Source organism: Lissotriton helveticus, chromosome 10, assembly GCF_964261635.1.
Source record: "Lissotriton helveticus chromosome 10, aLisHel1.1, whole genome shotgun sequence".
Lineage (NCBI taxonomy): Eukaryota > Metazoa > Chordata > Amphibia > Caudata > Salamandridae > Lissotriton > Lissotriton helveticus.
The window spans coordinates 61,385,924-61,407,255 of record NC_136071.1 but is presented as its reverse complement, the minus strand read 5'-3'; the positions used below and the strand labels follow the sequence as shown (position 1 = coordinate 61,407,255).

The window sequence follows — 21,332 nt, the reverse complement described above, 5'->3', positions numbered from 1 at the left end:
TCACAAAAACGTATATCAGGTTATATAGCAGCATCATATAATAAAGTGCAAAGTGAAAATAGATTTACAGGAATAGCAGCAGGAGGAGATAGGCTGTTGACCCATAGTTAAAAGGCCACACAATTTAAACATTAGCCAAAAACCAAATGCATGTTCTCTATCAGCATAAAAACAAGAAGTTCATGTGATACAATTAGGTCTACTTATGAGGAACTCATAGAGGCACACGAACGGATAGCCATTTTCAAGATACAAACTTGGATGGTTACATTTTCCCCGTTAAGCTGAATGATAATCCTACAAGCAACCATAAAGTTTGTGATTCCACTAGCCCTAAAGAAAGGAATCAAGAATTGTTTACTATACTTTTGATAAAAGTTACAAAAGAATACAAAATGTAGCATGGATTGCTTACCTAAATTACCGCAAGGGCAAGGCAGTTGCTCAATATTGGTTTGGAAGCCTAAGGGGAAGCACAACAAATATTTTAATGTGCCAGCTCTAAGACGAAAGAGCAAGCTTCGATCCCAGCAGTTAATTTCCTTTAAAAGATAGCTGGCTGCGAGATGAGAGGGAGGACCACCGTTGTCTACCATAGATATATAACAAGCGACGGATGGTTTCAAGAGCTCTTGTTCATTTCTTACGTCCCCATAATATTTATATATGGCTTCTCGAACAGTCTTTTCGTTAATACCCTCTAACTGGTCTGGGTTTTGAAAAACATGGCCAAGATTTACTCTATTTAAACTTGCCCTTTCTTCCGCCAGCCATGGTATGTCTCCACCCTTGTCACATTTTAGACAATCAGCTATAATTTCTCTGGTTAACGTAGCTGCCAGATTTTGCCAAACTTTTAACCAAAATAGGACAGGGCGGGACCTGATGTAATCTTCTATGTAGAGCAATTTTAGCTCATTATGACAGACAAAGGAGGAGGAGGAGATAGGTATCCCCAAAATTCTCCTGCAAAATCTATTTTGCCACCAAGTACCTCCAGTAAGCACCACTGCACTGCATTGCATAGAGGAGGGCCAGGCCACACCTCTTTTTATACCTCTCTGCAACGCAGCTCTGTGGCGCTTACTGGAGGTACCAGGTTGGCTAGTTGGACCCCAGGGACTGTTAGTATTCAAGGGGACTTAGGGCCAGATGTAGGAGGCCATTTACCGACCGGTAACGGCCGATTTCAGCCGTTACCGACCGGTAAATGGGTATTTGTGATGTAGGGGGCCAATTTTACCGATTCGGTAAATTTACCGAATCGGTAAATTTACCGATTCTGTAAAATACAGAATCGGTATTTTTACCGATTCTGTAACTGCCAGATGTAGGTGGGACTCTTCTGAGTCCCAAAGGCCTTACAGATTCGGTATTTTACCACCCAATCCAATTGGGTGGTAAAATACCGAATCCAGGTGTGCATGCACATGTGTGCATGCACACCTATGCCATGTGACAGACAGACGTGCCCTTAGGGCATGTCTGTGTGCCACATGGCACACATGCCTGTATTTGGGGTACTAGAGGGTGTCAAAGTGACACCCCCTGCACCCTTGCAGGATTCGGTATTTACCGATTCTGTAATTACAGAATCGGTATTTCCCATTGATTCCTATGGGCTTCAAAGCCCATAGGAATCAATGGGGAATACCAATTATGTAATTACAGAATCGGTAAATACCGATTTTTACAGAATCGGTATTTCAAATACCGATTTTACCTACATCTCCCACCTTCTATTTTACCGATTCATAAATACCGAATCGGTAAAATTCGGTATTTATGAGTCGGTAAAATAGAATTACCTACATCTGGCCCTAAATCTCCCAACTTAAAACGGCCACAAGGCGTGTTTGCACACATGTCACCTCAGCCTCCCCCCCTCCCTTCACCATTATGCAAACGCGCCCCATAGTGCGTATTAAGAGGTAGTTTTAATCTCCCTGCCCAATTATGTACTAGGGTCTTACAAAGGAGGTCATGCTAATCAAAGGGTACCCCAACACATAGTGTTCCCTAGTGTGTGTAGGTGTTTTCACTGTATTCTAAGTGTCTTTTAGCATAGCACTGTCTCTAGGCCTGGTTACTCAGAGTCAGTTACCACCAGTACCCATCTGAAAAAGTTGTGGGCACAGGATGATTTTGCAACAAGGCCTAATTCTGCTCCTCTGTTGGTTCTTTCTGCACATGTCTTGATTCTTCCTGCATTTTTCTTTGTCTTTGTGGACTTCTGTTGCTTCTTTCTGCATTTCTTTAGCTTCTTTCTGTGCGTTTTTTCTTCTTTCTTCACATGTCCTACCTCTGTAGGCATAGTTTGAACCTAGCATTTGAAAAACCTTTGAAATTCACTGGAAAAAACATAGGTTTCAGTCAGGTTATAGTTAGAAATTAGCATTTAAAAAACCTTAGAAATTCAGTGAAAAAACCATAGGTGTCAGGGGTGTTATAGTTAGTTGGACATTTCACTCATACAAAACCATAGAAATTCCCCCGTTATGGTTAGTTCAGATAACTATAACTCGCGCCCCCGCAATGCACTGCTGATGACGTCACATATTACATGACATGGTCAGTGACATCACTGATGACATCACTGATGACATCTCAAATGACATCACTGATCCTTGTGATAATTTGATGCATCTCTCACACCCTAATATAACGTTTGATACACCCACAGACTGCCTTTCTCAAAACCATAGACACTTCAACAGCAATAACTACATACACACTCACTGATTCTTAGGTTTACACACACATCCACTCACTCACACGTACAGTGACTCATACTTATGGTCACTCAGTACAGGACTATCATATGCACTCCTACACCTATATAGACACTCACACACCACCACTCATCCATAGAAGTACTCACACACCGAGTCAGTCATGCAAATAATTAATCACACTGCCATGTACTCACCTATACAGTTATACACACACCAGCTCAATCACTCATACAAATACTAGCACAGTCTTACGCTCTTATACAATCACTGATACAAGCACACACTCATTCATACAGCCACTCACACATGCACCCACTCTCACTTATAGCCATTTATAGACACCAACACACATATATGCTGCCTTTCACATATGTAGTTACTTACACATGTACCACTGAGTTATACATTCACTCACTAACACTCCCATACACACACTCACCCACCAATACAGGCCATCACAGATGCACTCTTGAAACCATGCACCCAGTGAATCACCCACTCACACATCTATGCACAGAGTCACACACACCCCACCCACATTAACACTCAGGCACACATACAGATACTCAGACAACCAATCAATAAACCATATAGACACTCATGAAGCTATTCAGAAACCCATGTAGTCACTTACACACCAACAGACAGACGGATACAGACATTCACACAGTTTAGTCACCAACCCATACATTTAGTAAGATACGTTTAATCACTCACTTATAGAGTCAGTCAGGCACCTACTAAATCATCCATTCAGACACTTATATAACCACTCGTTCTTCAATACGCCTTTTCCTATATATTTTAAACATATTTAAACTTTACAGAAACACACAGCCACTGGATGATGTCATCAGTGATGTCATTTGAGATGTCATCAGCGATGTCATCAGTGATGTCACTGACCATGTCATGAGTGATGTAATATGTGACGTCATCAGCAGTGCATTGTGGGGGCACGATTAATAGTTAGCTGAACTAACTATAACGGGGTAATTTCTATGGTTTTGAACAAGTGAAATGTCCAACTAACTATAACGCCCCTGAAACCTATGGTTTTTTCTGTGAATTTCTAAGGTTTTTTAAATGCTAATGTCTAACTATAACGTGTCTGAAATCTATGTTTTCTCCAGCGAATATATATATATATATATATATATATATATATATTTATATATATATATATTGATCAGTAAAGAAAAATGTTACATTTTTATTTATCAGAGGAGCAGATGTAGTGTCTTGCAAGCTTTATGACGGAACCCTTTTGGTTCCTACCAGATTCCATAGAGTTGTGACATCAGTTTTAGAGCGGTGCACTATGAAAGTTTGATTAAGGATGTTCAGTTCTCAGTTAATGCAGAAGAATAAAGACATGTAATACTAAGCTCCATATGTCATGTAGTCATTGCCAGGTACCCAGCCTAGGGTAGATGCTACAGCTATGAGGCTGCTGCAGAAAATTAAAGGTATGTGGACTTTGTGGCAACATATATCTTGCCTCCTGCACTGCACTGCAGTCAGGGTGTAGCATTAGGGGAGATATTTGGAGTGTTACACTTCCCTAATAAATGTATTATGTAGTAAATAGTTGGGTATGGGTGCTTTTTTTTGTTTGAGAAATCTTTATTACGTTTTTCAGATACATACGATGAAGAGAAAAAGGGAACAATAAAATGAGGAAGGGAAAAAGCCATAATAGAACATGAATAATATATTTATAATAATACAATCAGGCAGTAAACAAATGATAAAATAGAAATATTATAAGTAAAGAGAGAGAGGAAGAAAAGGAGAGTAAGAAAGAAAGAGAGAAAGAAGAAAAGGAAAAGAGAGACAGAGAGAAAGAAAGGAGAGGAAGAACCAAAATAGTGTGGTAAAATTATTATAAAGAAAACGAAGAAAAATAGTTAATGTATAGAAGGGTGAGAAGAGAGATATGTAGTGAAAGGAAGCCAAAGAAGATCTGATTAAACTTTTTGAGAAATAGAAGAGGAGGAAACAGTAGCAATCCTGTGTTCATCGCAAATAAAATTCCAACAAGTTAGTAGAGAAATCTTAGAATTGTCTTTCCAAGATGATAGGATAGCTTTAAAAGCTAATGCTATAAAAAGATCAAATAATTTAGAAACAGAAGATAAAACATCTACAGTAGGGGATAAGGAACCTAGAAAAACATTTTGTACTGTTAAAATAGAATTGAATTTAAAAACTGACATGCAAATATTCCACACAGAATTCCAAAAAGATAAAACGTTAGAACATTCATAAAGTTGATGCGTTAACGTGCCCGTTTCAGTGGAACATGACCAGCATAATGGAGAAGAGGTTGTTGAAAATTTACAAATACTAACAGGAGTAACAATAGCTCTGTGGTAAATAAAATATAAAGATTGGGTTATACGGGCAGCAGCAGAAGTTTTGAAGAGCTTGGACCATATATTATCCCAGGTTGTTATAGGAAAAGAAACGGACAAATCAGTTTCCCATGCAAGCTCAATATGGGACTTAGATCTTTCAATAACATTCGATAACAATAACTTATATACAAGAGCGGCTTTTGGTCTCTGGGTCGAAAATAAGGGATATAGAAGAGTGGAAGGAGATGTAGATGGTGTGTGAGGTGGAAGGGGAAAAGTAGTTAGATGAGATTGTATGGCATTAACTATAATATTGTATTCAGTGATAAAAGAGTCTGGTAATTGGTAATGAGAATGTAAGGCATGAAAGGGAACAATAGAGTAATTGTGAAGTAACTGATGAACAAAAATGATACCCTTTTCCTTCCAGTATTTGTGATAAAATGATTTGCCTTTATATTTAAGTAACTTATTAAACCATACAGTGGAGGATAAAAAACACTGAACTGGAGTAAAATCCTTAGAAAATATGTTATTGTACCGGAGTAGGGACCACAGGGGAAGGAACGGAGTCAGTAGTCTGGAATAGAGCTTTAAGAGAGGGTTTTATTTTTAAGTAAGCTTTTTTTCTTCGATTGGACAGTCTTATGCGTGCGATCTCGTCAGGCTCCGTTCTGACGCCTCTAGGGAAGATCAGTAGTTCCAGGGTGTTGCGGCGTTGACCAGGGGTTGTTGCAGCCAGAGTGATGACGTCACAAACGACCTCCAGGCGAAGTCCGGGATAGCGCCACCCAAAAGGAAATGAACAAAAACAGAGGGTTCAGGGGAGCGTCCAGAGCACTCAGCTTAGGGACCGGGAGTGAGGGAAACCTTGTGCCCAGTGTATATACAAAGACCGGCAGTGACAGTGGTGCTCGTGAGGTAGGGGTACAGGGGGTCGACTAGGCGGTATTTACACAGTGGTCTAACCACTCCAACCCGCCCACCCCGCGACTTTGCCCCGTACCTTTGTAAGCCACGCTTCTCCCGCGGGAGCGTGGCGGGGCACTTCACAGAAACGTTGGCCTCCTGGCTTGCTGGTATCAGCTGGGCTGGTCGAGATCTGCTCCGTACTCGGTCTCCACTCCACACCGCTCTCGTCCTCCGGGGTAAGGTCTTCCGGCGTCTTCCCGGTTCCTCCTTCTTTTGACGCGACGACGTTCAAGATGGGCGGAGACTCGTCATCGAGGTATTCAGGCTTAAAGGCGTACTGTCCAGTTTCTACCTCGCATCCCCAAGGGTACACTGAGTCAGGGTTTGACCACTCCTCCGCAGGAGGGGATGCAGGTTGCTGGAGGGGAAGAGAAAAGGGCGAAAGAGGAACAGCTGACCACCAGTCACGGGAAACGGGCTCCTCATCCTTCTCCTCACAGGGGTGACCCGCCGCCCCGTCACAGTTATATAATAAGGTTTGGGAGTATTTCAAAACAGGATTAGTGGACAAAAAGGTGCAATTAGACATAAAGATTACATGTTGAAAAGAAAAGTCTTTTAATAAGGAGCGTTCAAAAAGGATCCATCTGGGGACAGGAATTTCCACAAAATCATAAGTTAATGCAAAAGACTGTTTGATCAATAAAGCTGAATGATAAGCTTAAAAATTTGGGAAACACACACCACCTTCATTCTTAGGACGAATGAGTGTATTTAAGGCAATACGTGGGTGTTTATTGTTCCACAAAAATTTGGTGCATGTAGAGTTGATTCGAGAAAAATATACATTAGGAATTCTGATAGGAAGCATTGACAATGTATATGAAACATGTGGTACAATCATGATTTTAATCGTGTCTAACCTTCCCCACCAGGAAAGATACAGGGGGGACCAAGTAAGGAGGAGTGATTGGATTTTATTTATTAATGCAGTAAACGTGAATTTAATTGTATCATTTAGAGATGATGAGAACCAAATGCCAAGGTATTTAATTTTTGAAGGACACCAAGTAAAATTAGTGTCACTAAACATAAATTGGTAGCATATAGAGTTTAAAGGCAAGACTTCTGTCTTAGAGAGGTTGAGTTTGTAACCAGAAATATTGGAGTATAATCGAACTTCAGTCATAAAATGAGGGAGAGATTCAACAGGATTAGACATATAAATCAATATAATCAACAGAGACCACCTGAAACAGATATACAATACATATTCCGATGGTGTTGGAATACACTCAGTGTGTTAAAATACCCCTCACACACCAAAAGGGCCCTTGGTGTCATGCTTCATCATCGGGGTCTTCCCGCCCCCGCTGCGGGACGGGGCAGTGCTGCGACAAGCGGCTACGCCGGAGCACCTTTTAATTGTGAGTACTATGTGAGTGAAGATGGAGTGAGTGTCAGTGAGGTCAGGAGTGATAAACAGTGAAATTAAAAGATACCTGGCCTGGTGTTTAGAAAAAATTATTTAATAGGCACTGGCTGGTATCGTTAAAAGGGGTGAGGCGGAGGGCAAGAACGGGTTACTAGTCTTGCTCTCCTGTGTGGGTCAACATGTTTCGGGGCGACATGCCCCTTCGTCAGGACCGGGTTGTATAGATCCCCCTGTCACTCACTAATGCGCTCCCACAGATAGAGAGTGTTGTGTTTGATCAATGTGTATAAATAATTTAAATACACGTGAAAAAAGCTCGGTCAGTAATACTGATGATGTAAGCTTATTGAATGAGGAGACAATGCCCCATGAGCCAAGCTGGGCGAAGGGTATAGAGGGTCCAATCAACCCCCACACCTCAGTGCTTCCTCCTTCGTCAGTGGCTTCCGTGACGAAGGAGGAAGCACTGAGGTGTGGGGGTTGATTGGACCCTCTATACCCTTCGCCCAGCTTGGCTCATGGGGCATTGTCTCCTCATTCAATAAGCTTACATCATCAGTATTACTGACCGAGCTTTTTTCACGTGTATTTAAATTATTTATACACATTGATCAAACACAACACTCTCTATCTGTGGGAGCGCATTAGTGAGTGACAGGGGGATCTATACAACCCGGTCCTGACGAAGGGGCATGTCGCCCCGAAACATGTTGACCCACACAGGAGAGCAAGACTAGTAACCCGTTCTTGCCCTCCGCCTCACCCCTTTTAACGATACCAGCCAGTGCCTATTAAATAATTTTTTCTAAACACCAGGCCAGGTATCTTTTAATTTCACTGTTTATCACTCCTGACCTCACTGACACTCACTCCATCTTCACTCACATAGTACTCACAATTAAAAGGTGCTCCGGCGTAGCCGCTTGTCGCAGCACTGCCCCGTCCCGCAGCGGGGGCGGGAAGACCCCGATGATGAAGCATGACACCAAGGGCCCTTTTGGTGTGTGAGGGGTATTTTAACACACTGAGTGTATTCCAACACCATCGGAATATGTATTGTATATCTGTTTCAGGTGGTCTCTGTTGATTATTTAAGCGTTCATAAGAGGAGGATTAGCCCACCGCGGTGCCTTGTTGCACCACCTCTTCACTCCCTTTTTTGATAATTTTGAATATAAATCAATATATCATCTGCATAGGCAGATATTTTAGTTTCTACAGAGTTATGGTTGAAGACAGCGATTTGGGAATCAATACGGATACGCTCTAGGAATGGTTCAAAGCATAGGATAAATAATAAAGGAGAACGAGGACAACCCTGCCTTGTGCCTCTGGACAAAGAGAAACATTTGGAGAAATGATTATTAACAAAAATACTGGCTCGAGGGCAAGAGTATAAAAGTTTAATATAAGAAATAAAAGAGGGCCCAAAACCAAACCATTGGAGAGTGCGAAACATAAATTGCCAATTAATACGGTCAAATGCCTTTTCCGCATCTAAAGACAAGGCTGCAAGGGGAGACATATATTTTTTGCCATATGAAATGATATTAGCAAACATCCGAGCATTGTCAGATGCCAATCTACCTTTTACGAAACCAACTTGATCAGTTTTGATTAGAAGAGGAATGATAGTGTCAAGTCAGGATGCAAGGATTTTGGCAAAGATTTTACAATCATAATTAATTAACGATATGGGACGGTAATTCTTACAATAAGAGTGGTCTTTATCGGGTTTAGGTATTATAACAATTAAGGCATCCATAAAGGAACCAGATGCTTTGGCAACAGAAATAAAGGAGTTAAAAAGTTGAAGGAGCTTGGGGACAAAAATGGAAGCAAAGGTGTTATAAAACTCGACAGATAAACCATCGGGTCCTAGGGCTTTTGACTTTTTTAGAGACTTGATAGCATTGGAGACTTCTTGAAGAGTGATGTCTTTCTCCAATGCGATAAATTCATCAGGGAGAGATGGTGGTGAAGGAAGGCCTGAAAAGAAGGTGTTTAAGTTTTGGTTAGTGGGGAATGTGTCGTCAGAGTAAAGTGATTTATAATATTCTCGAAAGACCTCAGCAATGTCCTCATCTGATGAGACTAGTGTTTTAGTAGATTCATTAAGGATAGGGCCAATATTCTTATGCTCGGATTTGATTTTTAAATAATTAGCTAATATCTTACCCGCTTTATTCTGACCTCCATGATATTTAGATTTAATTTTAGGTAAAATATTGCAAGCGTCAATCGTTGCTAAATTGTTAAGTTCAGTTTTTGCTGAAATCAAATCATGAAGGGCAGTAGGAGAGCGAGAGGTAAAATATGTATGTTCTAAACCTTTAAGTTTTTGTAGTTGATCTGCATACTTTATCCTGGCGGCTTTCCTTTTTTTTGACACATAAGAAATAGTGAAGCAGCCTTAAAAGCATCCCAGTTATTAGGAATAGAAGTATCCGATTGGTTAAGGATATAAAAAAATTCATTAATAAAAGTGGTAGCTTCTTTGATAAAAATTGTGTATGATAACAAAAAAGTATTACGTTTCCATCTACTAAATTGGGAGGAGGTGAGGGAGAGGTCTAAAACAGCATAAACAGGGGCATGATCCGATATAAAAATAGAGCCAATTTCAGATTTTTGGAGCGAGGGAAGTAAAGATTTACTGACTAAAATATAATCAATCCTAGAACGGGTGTGATGGACATTGAAAAAAAGGTAAATTCAAGCAAATCAGGACTAGAAGTCTTCCAAACATCATATCATGAACAAGAGGCAATGGCCGATTGAAAAGCTTTATAAGATTTATCAGGTTGAAATTTACAATTGGACAATCTATCGGAAAAAGGGTCTAACCATTGGTTAAAGTCGCCAGCAACAATAATATTAGGGCAGTCAATGGAGGAAAGTAGAATTTTAATGTCATTCTAAAATGTAGGATCTGGCTTCACAGGACCATGAATATTTAAGAGGACTAAAGTTTTCTTTTGTAACACAATCTTTGCCATTACCCATCGTCCATCATCATCATTTTGTGTAGATAAAATTTGTACTGATGATGATTTATGAAACAAAATAGCTACGCCCCCCTTTTTATTAGATGCAGGAGAAAAAACAACTTGACCCACCCACTGTCTTTTCAACTTAAGTGACTCTACATCATTACAATGAGTTTCCTGAAGAAAATAAATCTGAGAATTAAGTTTTGATAGATGAGACAATAACTTTTGTCTTTTGACTAGGCTCCCAAGACCACGAACGTTCCACGTGACAAAGTTACACATAATGAGGGGAGGGAGGGTACAGCACATGTGGAGCAAACACACTTCAAGGGTATATCTACAAGAGAAAACACACCACAGGAAAAAATCACATGACGAAAAAACTACAAAGAGACCCACATTACCGTGATAGCTTAACAGTGAATAAATGACAAAGGACACTAGTGACCAAATAACAGGTTGAAGAAAAAAGCAGGAGATGAAAAGAAGGGAAACGAGAGAGAGAAAGAAAGAGGGAATAAAAGAAAAAAAGAAAAAAGCAGCATAGGGAAAAACAGCGAAGAAATAGAAAGTGAAGAAAAACAAACAGATCAAGGTAGAAAAAACAGATCTGTAGGAAGAGAGGAAGAAAATGAGGAGGGAGCATAGTGACGCAAGACAAAACGGACCTCAGCAATAAGAATAAAGAAGATAGTAGGAAAAGAACCTCAAACGAGTGAGGAACAGAGAGAAAGAAGAGAGCAATTCATGGCAGAACAAAGTGAATAAAACAGAGCAAATGAGACCAAACCAAATGAGACCAAAGAGGCAATCTTGGATAGCTAGAAAAGTCAAGTATTAGTGACCATTCAATTAGAAGAGAAACTGTGGAAAAAAAGCTTGAGTTTTTCCAGATCATCAAAGGAGCGTGAACAACCATCATGAGTAATCTTGCAGAGACAAGGATGAAGAATTCCATATTGAATATTCAAATGACGCATCTGAGGACGAAGGGCGAGGAATTCTTTACGACGTGCATTAGTTGCAGTAGAAACATCCTGTGAAATGAAGATATTGTGGCCAGACCAAATAAGACGACGTTTAAGTTTTGCAGCTTTTAAGACTGTCATTAATTCAGTAAATTCCAAAAAATGCATAATAATGCCACGAGGTTTTGTAGCATTAGAGGTTGGGCGACCTAAAAGATGGTCTCTTTGTATGTTGAGGGGAGTAGGTGGAGATGGGAGGTGTAGAAGCTCTAGAAGGAATTTCTGAAGAAACAGTACCATATTAGGCCCTTCAACATTTTCCGGAAGGCCACACAGGCGTAGGTTGATTCTATGATTCCGGTTTTCAATATCCTCTGTGTGGATTTTCAGCGTATGAATTTCTTGTTCTAGTATTGGAATCTTTGTGGTTACATCCTGTATGTCGCTGACATGTTGTTCCAATTCTAACACCTTGCCCTCCATAACAATCCACATCTCCTCGATTTGCCGTAGCTTCTCATTAGTTGTAGACATAAATGGTTGAAGACCTCGAACTTCATCCAAGATAGAGTCTAAAACCGGATTCTGAGAGGAGTGAATAGGAGATGGTGGATCATTTTTATGTCTTTTAGGTTTTGTACCCGTTACAGACGATCTAGCAGAGTGGGAATCTTGGCCATTGTAACTTGAAGAGGAGGTACTAAAAAGTTACTTAGAATAGTCAATAAAGGATCCGATATTAATACAGAGAAAAGGTAAGATATTAATAGAGGACACCTCAAAATGCACAAGCGTAATTCCTCAGTGACAGTAGGGATATGAGAAGAGTGAAGCGCATGAATGGCAGATCCTCAGGCATGAAGGTATTGAAAACATAAAGCTGACTCATGAAAAACTGTGTGTAGTATGAATGAGAACATTGTGGCAATGATATAACATCTGTGTTCAGTAGAAAAAATAAAGGAGAAACATGAGCTCAGCGACCAGAAATGGCGGCCGCCCACATCTCCAATAAGCAGAGTAGTACCAAACACCAAGATACGATGAGGAAAGGTAAATGTTGACACACATCAAAAATCATGGTCAGTAAGGTATATATAGTAATCCATGGAATGAGGTATGCCTTTCAGTCAAAGTATATTTTCCTGTCACAGCAAGCAGATGCACACGCTGGAAAAAGTTATAAGGCAGAGGAAATATTGCCTACAGAAATCATTCTGGCGATATTAATGCAGAAAACCATGATATCTGCCAGGAAATGCCAGTTGATATTAAAATAGCAGAAGAAAAACGACGATGTTGAGGGAGAAACGCGGGTGCGACAACCAAAAATGGCAGCCGCCCGCGTCATAAAATTGCCGATTTCCTTATCAAAGAGGTGAGGGTATGAGGACAGTGCAAAAGCGGTCGATGAGCTCACCGCATAATCCAACATTGGTGTCTTTCTATCAATAAGAACAAGAGGTACACAAGTTGAGGGGAAAACACGGGAGCGGAAACCTAAAATGGCGGCCGCCCACGATACAGGAAGAAAGAAAATGCGTCTGTCCTTATCTTGATCGAGAAAGCAGGAAGAGAGTCCAAAAGCGGTCTGTAGACTCACCGCATGATCCGACAGCAATGCCCGGCACTTTAGAGGAAAAATCGGCAGACAGGAGGTTCAAGAAATGCTTTTGAGTTCCGCGGAAGAGCGGAGCTCACGCTGGATCCGCCATCTTGTCTCGGCGTCCAACTGGTATGGGTGCTTTAAGTCGGGTGTGGTGAGGTGTTTGTCGTCTTTCACTTGGGATTTTTACATACACATGCAGAAAAAAACACACACACATTTTCATCTCTGTTTTAAAGGTCTAAAACAATTATTTTACAGAATATTCAATTTTCAGTACACCTCACAATCCACACTCTTCTCCCTTCCTACTGCTCCTTAAGCCCCCTCCTGTCCTGCTTCTCATATAATGTATTGTAACCAGCATGATTGTTGGGAAATATGAAGCTCACACCCCCCCAATGTTATTGACCAAGCTACGCCCCTGACTCCAGTGCCCAATTAAACAGTGGTGCAACTGGATGTGTCAAATTGCCTGTGGGTAGGATTGGGACCAGAGGGGAGTAATGAGGGTACTCCCATTGTAAATAAAAAACAATAGGCAATCCCCTGAGGGCAAACACTAGAGTTGTGAGTGAACTGGTGCTGGTTAAATGTCTCAAAATCAAAATATACCATCTAATCTGTCACCTGAGGCGTTTCTGACATCACAAACCAAATCAGAGCATCCATCTCAAATGGGATTGTGCAAAGCCCAATAAATCATGCTACCATTGTACCTCTTTTGAAGAAACCAATGGTAGAGACGTAAATCCTAGAGAACTACAGTTTCAAATCTGTCATTTTACCAAATCCAAGTAATATTTTTGAAAGATGTGAATTGTTAGAACATTTGTAAGACAATCAGGTTCTCCAAAATCAAAAAGCGGGTTTCAATATAATTAAGAGAACTGAAACTACTCTGACACACTTTAGAGCACAACATCATGCCAAGATGGCTGAACACAAGCAAGCCACCTCACACTAGTTTATGTCTAAGTGACTTAAACAATCTTAGAGCACTTTACATTTTTCCAAACGCAAAATGCAGAGGCAGGAGTAGGCAATACAATCTTAAAAAAGGATACATTAATTCTTGACTGGATCAAGCCAGAGGAGTGGGTTCTATCTCCAGTGTTATCTACTTGTAAAGTGCATCAGGAGTCCTCCTTGCCACTGCAACTATTCCATCTTGACATGCTTCCAGTGACACAAGCAGAGAGGAAACAATAGTTATATTTTCAAATCATGGCTATGATTTCCTCCTTTTGATATGTTAAGAGTCTCACAACATCAAAAGGCCTATATCATAGATTATAAATCGATACTGTTACCAAATCTTACCTAGTTCAATTGTTTGCATGTCTGGGTAGAACTCAAAAATTTCTCATACAATAAGATTACTCCGAAAATCTCAAATCTACTCTTATGATCAATGCATTAGTTAAGAGTGCCCATCTTCTGTATCGTGTCCTCTGCTCTTTCAAAGCCTCCACACACAGAAGCTAAGCAGAGCACTGGTATGACACCTTTGCTTTCTGCAAGTTTGCCTGCAATGAAATACAAACATTTTCAAAGGATTGCAGAAAGTGCAAAATCAGGCGTCCAAGTGACCTCACTTCATTCTTGATGGAGCTCTTTGAATTCACAAGCATTCTAAAGCCTGTCCCAGAGATTATACGGACTTGAAATTATCTCAAGTGATAAACCAACCAACTTCCTTGCAGGTATGTCTTGAAAAGGGATTTGTTTAGACTTGTTGGTATGGAGCAGTCCCTTGCATGGTGATAGATGTGTACCCATGCCATGAGTGCCCCGGCTACGGTGATATCTGCGTCCTTCATTAACAATTGTCTGGTCAAGAGCAAACAGGGATCATGTGTGTGTTTTATGACTTCAGTATGCTGGAAGGGAATGCCCAAAGCTCTACCCTTGTGTAAAGTCACTGTCTTTACCGGGAGTTAAGTAGTGCAAGCAGAATGGTGACAGTACACCATGTATTTAGTTTTTATTGATCAGTATAGTGACCATGTCTTTTTACCTGTGTCACTAGAATGGCGCCTCTGGCCCACTCTGGTAAAGGTTTCAGCTGTGTGCTTAACTAACCCTTAGCCTGTATTGAAGTGTGTGCAGCACTGAGATGTATGTGTGTTTGTGAGAAGGTAAGGTGCATCAGAAAATAGCACACATGGTTACGTGTGCCCACTGGGATACATGCATATCTGTGAAAAGGTACAGTGCATAAGAAAATATCGCACATTGTTACGTGTCCGTGCTGGGGTGCATATGTGCCTTCAAGAAGGTACAGTACATCAGATAGCGGGTGTGGGTGCTTGTGCGCATTGGGATTCATGTATGCCTCTGAGGAGACGGGGACTGGAGTTGGAATAGTAAATTAAACTATTCACTATCCAGCACCCCAAAGCGCTATGCGTTGTAAAGGTTTGCATTGTAAAAACCGTGTTGTAAAGGCATGCGTGGTAAAAGCATGCGTTGTAATGTCATACATCCCCAGGTATGAGCTGCTACTCACTCATGCTACCTATGTTTGGGGCTGTCAAGTTTGTATACTGTCCTGCTGTTATAGGCTGCTCCCTGGAGGAAGAGTACAACAAAGGGGTGGGCACTTCAGAGCGGCCAACCCCCAAAATACGAACTACAATGACAGAGATAATAAGCACAAGTGTGTCCGAAAATGGATCATAAAAAGGGGAGCTTGAGATTCCCAATTTGTCAAACTTAAGCTGCACATCAGCATAAAGAAGTTCAGGATGAGTCTTCCTGTTGTGAGGAGGACTGGGGATTCAGGGTCTGCCAGTCTTACATTGGGAGAGGGAACATCACCCGAGAGACTCAAGAACATTTGTCTGACGTGACAGCTTTTGCCTGACCCATGAGCAGTGGGACATGTGAGGAGGAGATTGCCTGCAGGGAGCAAGGTCAAGTGGGGGTCCCAAGAAGAAGATCCCGGGAGTGGAGTGTGAGATTCTGGTCAATCGAGAACAGTGTGCTGATCAGGTTGCCTGCCCTTGTGAATCGTGTAACCCTGTATGGCAGGTGGGGGCTGTGCAGAGGACAAGACTGCTGCACTAATAGAATCCACAACCAAAGTGCATTGTGTGACACCATGATCCCAGGAGGGGGATGCTGCTAAGAGGAATGGTTGCCACTCCTTAGTCGCACTGCCATGAAAGAAAAGGGGTGTTGCCCTTGGTAGTGCTGAGCCTCAAACAGGGCTGATGCCTCATTGATGCTGTTAATCATTTATGTCTTGAGGGGATTGCAGAGAAAACTAAAGGCTGTTGTTCAGTGTGTGCTGTCAAGACCTCCTGAAAGTCAGGAGGGGGGTGGGGTCCAGGAAGGAGACCCTCACCATAGGGCAGCATGGCGTCATAATTGCCAGTGAGTTGTGGCTCCTGGAGTGGGTACCAAGTTTTGCCTGCCTGGAGTGGGTACAAAGTGTCTCCTGCCTGAGTCCGGAAGCAACTAAAACCCACCCCTGGATGAAGAAGTTTTACTGCGAAATCAGAGGACAGCCATGGATGTCCTTCTCCAGTCACACATTCCAGAACCCTGCTCATTGCAGGGCCTGGAAAATGTGCCAAGGGAATCCGAACTGTCATCCAAATGAGTGTGGATAAAATTGATACTGGGCCATAGGCCTCTGGGGGAATTTGTCCTAAACGAAACAAGCAGGTGTGGAAATACATGAACCTTTGCTAAAAGCCCTAATAGAACATCTATGACTTATACTTAGTCGCAACGCCTATCTTGGATGGGGCAGAAGGTGACTTGAGTAACATTAGCAGGCATGTCTTAAGAAGTCTGTGTATATTATTTGCAGTGCACTGCATTGTACTTTGTACTCAATTAGGCAATCATTTATGGCGTATTTGAGCTGTGAGACTGTGCTCATCTTACACTAGTCCCCCCTTCCCCCACAAAAACGACTGGACTGCTCGACCCATGCTGAAGGGAATGGCTCAACCACCATGGTTGGACCCCAGTAACTCTTTCTCCCCATGGCTATAATGTAACGTCCCCTGAGTGATGCCCTTTGAATCTCTTGTAAAGCTACCGTACTAAAGTGACTGCAGGATGGTATTACAGTGCCATGAAAATGCCTAAAAGTATTTAATAAATAAGTACATTTCTACTATGTGAACTGGGCACTTAAGACTTGAGGAAAGCAAACACTTTGGCTGTTATTATGGAAAAGTAGAGGAAGCCCTCCAATTGACTGAGGATGCCAATTGTGTGTAAGACCTAATTTAGATCTAGGTGTATGGTCTGCCATTTTTGCCAAAGATTCCACCCTGCCGTTGTCCCACTCAATCCAATTATCATCAACATTGTGGCAGCCATCGACAAACGTCGTCTTGGTGATTGCTCTACCATTGTGATGATGACCTAGAACTTGAGGAAAACTATTACATGGCTCAATGCATGCAGAATGCTGTGGACCAACCCTCACTCTCATCCACGTCCGGCAGTGATTGGGGGATCTCAGGGATTCTCCAGGCCCTGTGGCTATAGATATTGACTTTTTTGAAAATATTCTGGATGTGCATGTAGCCACAGTCTACCTCAGGCCTGTAGCTCCTCAAGGACAGGGGCATCCCCTCTACTACCTCCAAGCATGGGGAGTACCTGTGCAAACAAGGAAATCATAACCAAGGGCGTTACGTGTGCTGAATGGGTGATGAAGAACATTGATCCTCTTCCTGGGCCACTTGGCAATCAAACTGCTCTACTGACATCATACTGTGTGTGTGTGTGTGGGGGGCAAATTGTGGAATGGAGTTCTCACAAACCTTTCCAAGGACATGGATTAATCTCCATCTTTGAGGTGGCAGGGCCTTTCAGCCCTGCTACACCATTGTGCATTCCCTATGTTATTGTCAGAGTTCGGGGATAGGTTTCCAATGACTGATCCTGGCCTGATGTGTTCCTGGTGCTTATCAACAGGTTTGATGAATTCTCAAATGTACACAGGATACATCTCCCAGTCTACTGAAAAAGAATCTGCTAATGAGAGTAATGATCGAAAACAGGACATAAACCAAAAGCATTACTGCAGTACATGAATATATTGAATATTAAGTTGATTACCTCCAGTAGGATGGTCCAGTTCACCTCTTTAGTGAGGCAAATGAGCCTAATCCTTCAAATCAGCAACATAATACTAACTGAAACAGCAAAGTGCCTCATTCAAAAGAAATGACGCCAACAAATATATATCACTGAAATTCACATAATCCCTCTCGGAGCATTTATTACCATACCTTTTGTTTGGAGTCTCAGTTTTAGTTTAACCATGGTGTGCACAGCATAAAGATTAAGCACAAACACCAGATACACAGGGTTCCTGCCACCCTGTAATAATGATGGATGGCTGGGTTGATTTCCTAAATCTGTACGTTTTTAGTACACTTAAAAATAGTCCATCTAGATGTCATTTCAGTAAAATGTCATGGAGAGGTACCATTAAAGCAATTGACAAATGTCTTTACTTGTTTAACAGTGGAATCTAACATATTGTTGAGTTATTTTTTTATTATTCCATCTGCTATTATTCTTAGATTCCTTGGAATGTATGATGTGTCCAGATGACCACTGGTCAAGCAATGAAAAAGACAGATGCATTCCGAAGAAGATTGACTTTTTGTCATACAAGGAGCCCCTGGGGGTAATCTTGGCTGCTATATCAATCTTTCTCTGCCTCAATGCTACTTTTATCTTGTGTATATTCATAAGATATCAGCATACTCCAGTGGTACGAGCTAACAACCTCCATCTCAGCTATATTCTCCTTGTGTCCCTCATGCTGTGCTTCCTCTGTTCCTTGGTTTTCATTGGTATGCCCAGCAGAGTGACCTGTATGGTCCGTCAGGTGATTTTTGGTATATCCTTCTCAACTGCTGTTTCCTGTGTGATGGCTAAAACAATCACAGTGGTCATTGCCTTTAGGGCCACTAAGCCCAATAGCACCTTGAGGAGATGGATTGGCAACAAGACTTCTTTCTATATTGTACTAGCTGCCACCTTCATTGAGCTGACCCTTGGAGTTATCTGGCAATGGACATGGCCCTCTTTCCCAGAACTTAACAACAGTGTTGACACTTGGAAGATTGAAGCTGAATGCAATGAGGGTTCAATACAAATGTTTTATTGCATGTTGGCCTTTATGGGATTTTTGGCATGTGTGAGTTTTGGGATTGCTTTTTTAGCCCGGAATTTGCCTGACACCTTCAATGAAGCCAAGTTCATCACCTTCAGCATGCTGGGGTTTGTCAGTGTCTGGCTCTCTTTTATCCCAGCCTATCTCAGCACAAAAGGAAAATACCTGGTAGCAACTGAGATTTTTGCCATCTTGTCCTCTGGTGCTGGTGTTCTGTACTGCATTTTTGCTCCAAAGATGTACATCATCTTTCTAAAACCAGAGATGAACAGCAAGGATTGTGTGGTCAGAAAGTCAGGAGAGCCTAAAAGAACTAAAACAAAGATTGTTTGAATGAAGATGAGGATGTGTTAGTAGTAATGCATTATAATGATGAATCAAAAGGTCCTTAGTTTGAAACTGTAAGACTTCACCTTCATCGATTAATAAAGTTGGCCATGTTTTTATCATAACTCATCATGTATATCTAGTAATCACTAATACCTTTTCTGTTGATTTTCAACTCACAATCTTTGGTGACTGACCATATTTGGGACCACCTACTTCCATATGTTTAAGATAACTCATTTGTAGTAATCTGTTACAGCACTATATATGTTTTACAATTTTATCCATGGTTTATCATATGCACCGTTTCCAAGGTACCAAATTACGTCATGCCTTGTTCTATAATTTAGAAATCCCTGTTGTTATCAGTGTGCCGCCACCTGTCTGAACTTCTACAGATTATTTCATCTTTTGTTTGTGAGCAGGCACATTGTGGTCTAATACCACCATTCATCCACCACACTCTAATCGTACCCATGTTACGTGGTAGTTGTCCTAACCCTATAGCCCTGATTTGAAGTTTCTCTTAATTTCCAAAAAAGCTTGTGGCAAGATTTAGTTTTTCTTATGTTTGTTTTGGGTTTTTTTCAAGTCCTCATCTCACCATTCAGCGTCTGCAAATCTAGCGAGAAGCCATCCTTCCGAACTGGGCACCCCAGACTACTGCAACTGCATTGGGTTTAGGCCTAGCCAGACCAGCTTCTTCGTGCGAAGCTTGGTGTAATCATAGGACCGAGAGGCAATCAACCAGTCTCATCTCTCTACCCCACGATAAAAACTGTGACCAGATGTTAAACTTATTATCATTTAAATGCCCCTGGTCCAAACGGGCCTAACCAAATGAATCTTTCAACCATTTATCGTAGAGTGGGGCCGTGGATCTTTCCAAAGTTTGCTTATCTCCTTTCGGGCGATAAGGCTTAGATGTAATAACAAGCCTCTTTGAGTTGCCCGCAGCAAGTTCATCAATTTAACATCCATACCAAAAATTACTGTAGGAAGATTCAACTTGCACTTAACTTTAAAAATGGCACCAAGAGCACTCTCCACATTCTGCCAAGGAGTGGGTCCTGCCCAGTGATGAGTTGGGAAAGGGAGGGGTGAGTGAGAAGCTGAGAAGTCAAGTTTGCGCAGTTTGTCATCGGGACTTTTGGAGACACACTTCACAGACTTGAGGTGTCTGCTTCCCGCACTGTAGTTAATTTGCCGGGCCGTGTGGACAACACTGGATGCCATGATTTGAGCTCCAGTGTCTGTGTGTGTCACTAGGCCTTCAGCAACAGCCAGGAGCTGAGGAGCTCACTGCTGGTGCGTGTTCGCATCATGTTGAACCTTCCCTGAACTGTGAGTCTGTGACAGTCTTGATGGTTCCCCGCAGCCTCCAACCTGTTAGTGGACCTTGGCACTAAGGGGCTCATTAGGGTGGCTTTGCCCGCCTGCCATCCTATCGGAAATCGGGACGGCCCGCCCCAAGGGCGGGGGTCCCGCAAGCACCATTAGGATGTGCCCGCCACAGTGGCGGGCACATCCTGTATTTATAGTATTGTGGCGGGCGGAGCTCTCTGTACTTTAGCCAGAGGGATTAGGAGGCCTAAAACGATACCTATTGCGAAGATGCTGCAAAAATAAATCCATATGTTCAAGACTAAAAATTCTTGTGGAAGGAGACCGAGACATGCTTGTCTAGCAAGCTGCAAACTTTTATGCCATTTCAAAATTTCCAAGAAAGTGTTGTGAATTCTCCAAAAGGATGTGGTGGCAGGAGGGGCATCGCCTATACTGGAGGATTTTGAATATCTCTTGTCAGAGCGTTTTGTGGCATAGCGATACTGTTTA

At 41.8% G+C, this 21,332-nt stretch overlaps 1 protein-coding gene across 1 annotated transcript in view; it reads left to right on the top strand.

The window, feature by feature from the left end:
• Positions 1 to 19,502, top strand: part of LOC144783899 (extracellular calcium-sensing receptor-like) — a 152,825-nt gene extending 133,323 nt beyond the window's left edge. Inside the window, exon 6 of the mRNA XM_078662640.1 lies at positions 18,571 to 19,502. Coding sequence (XP_078518766.1) covers positions 18,571 to 19,502 — 932 coding nt within the window. The remainder of the gene's footprint in view (positions 1 to 18,570) is intronic.
• The last annotated feature ends 1,830 nt before the right edge of the window (positions 19,503 to 21,332 follow it).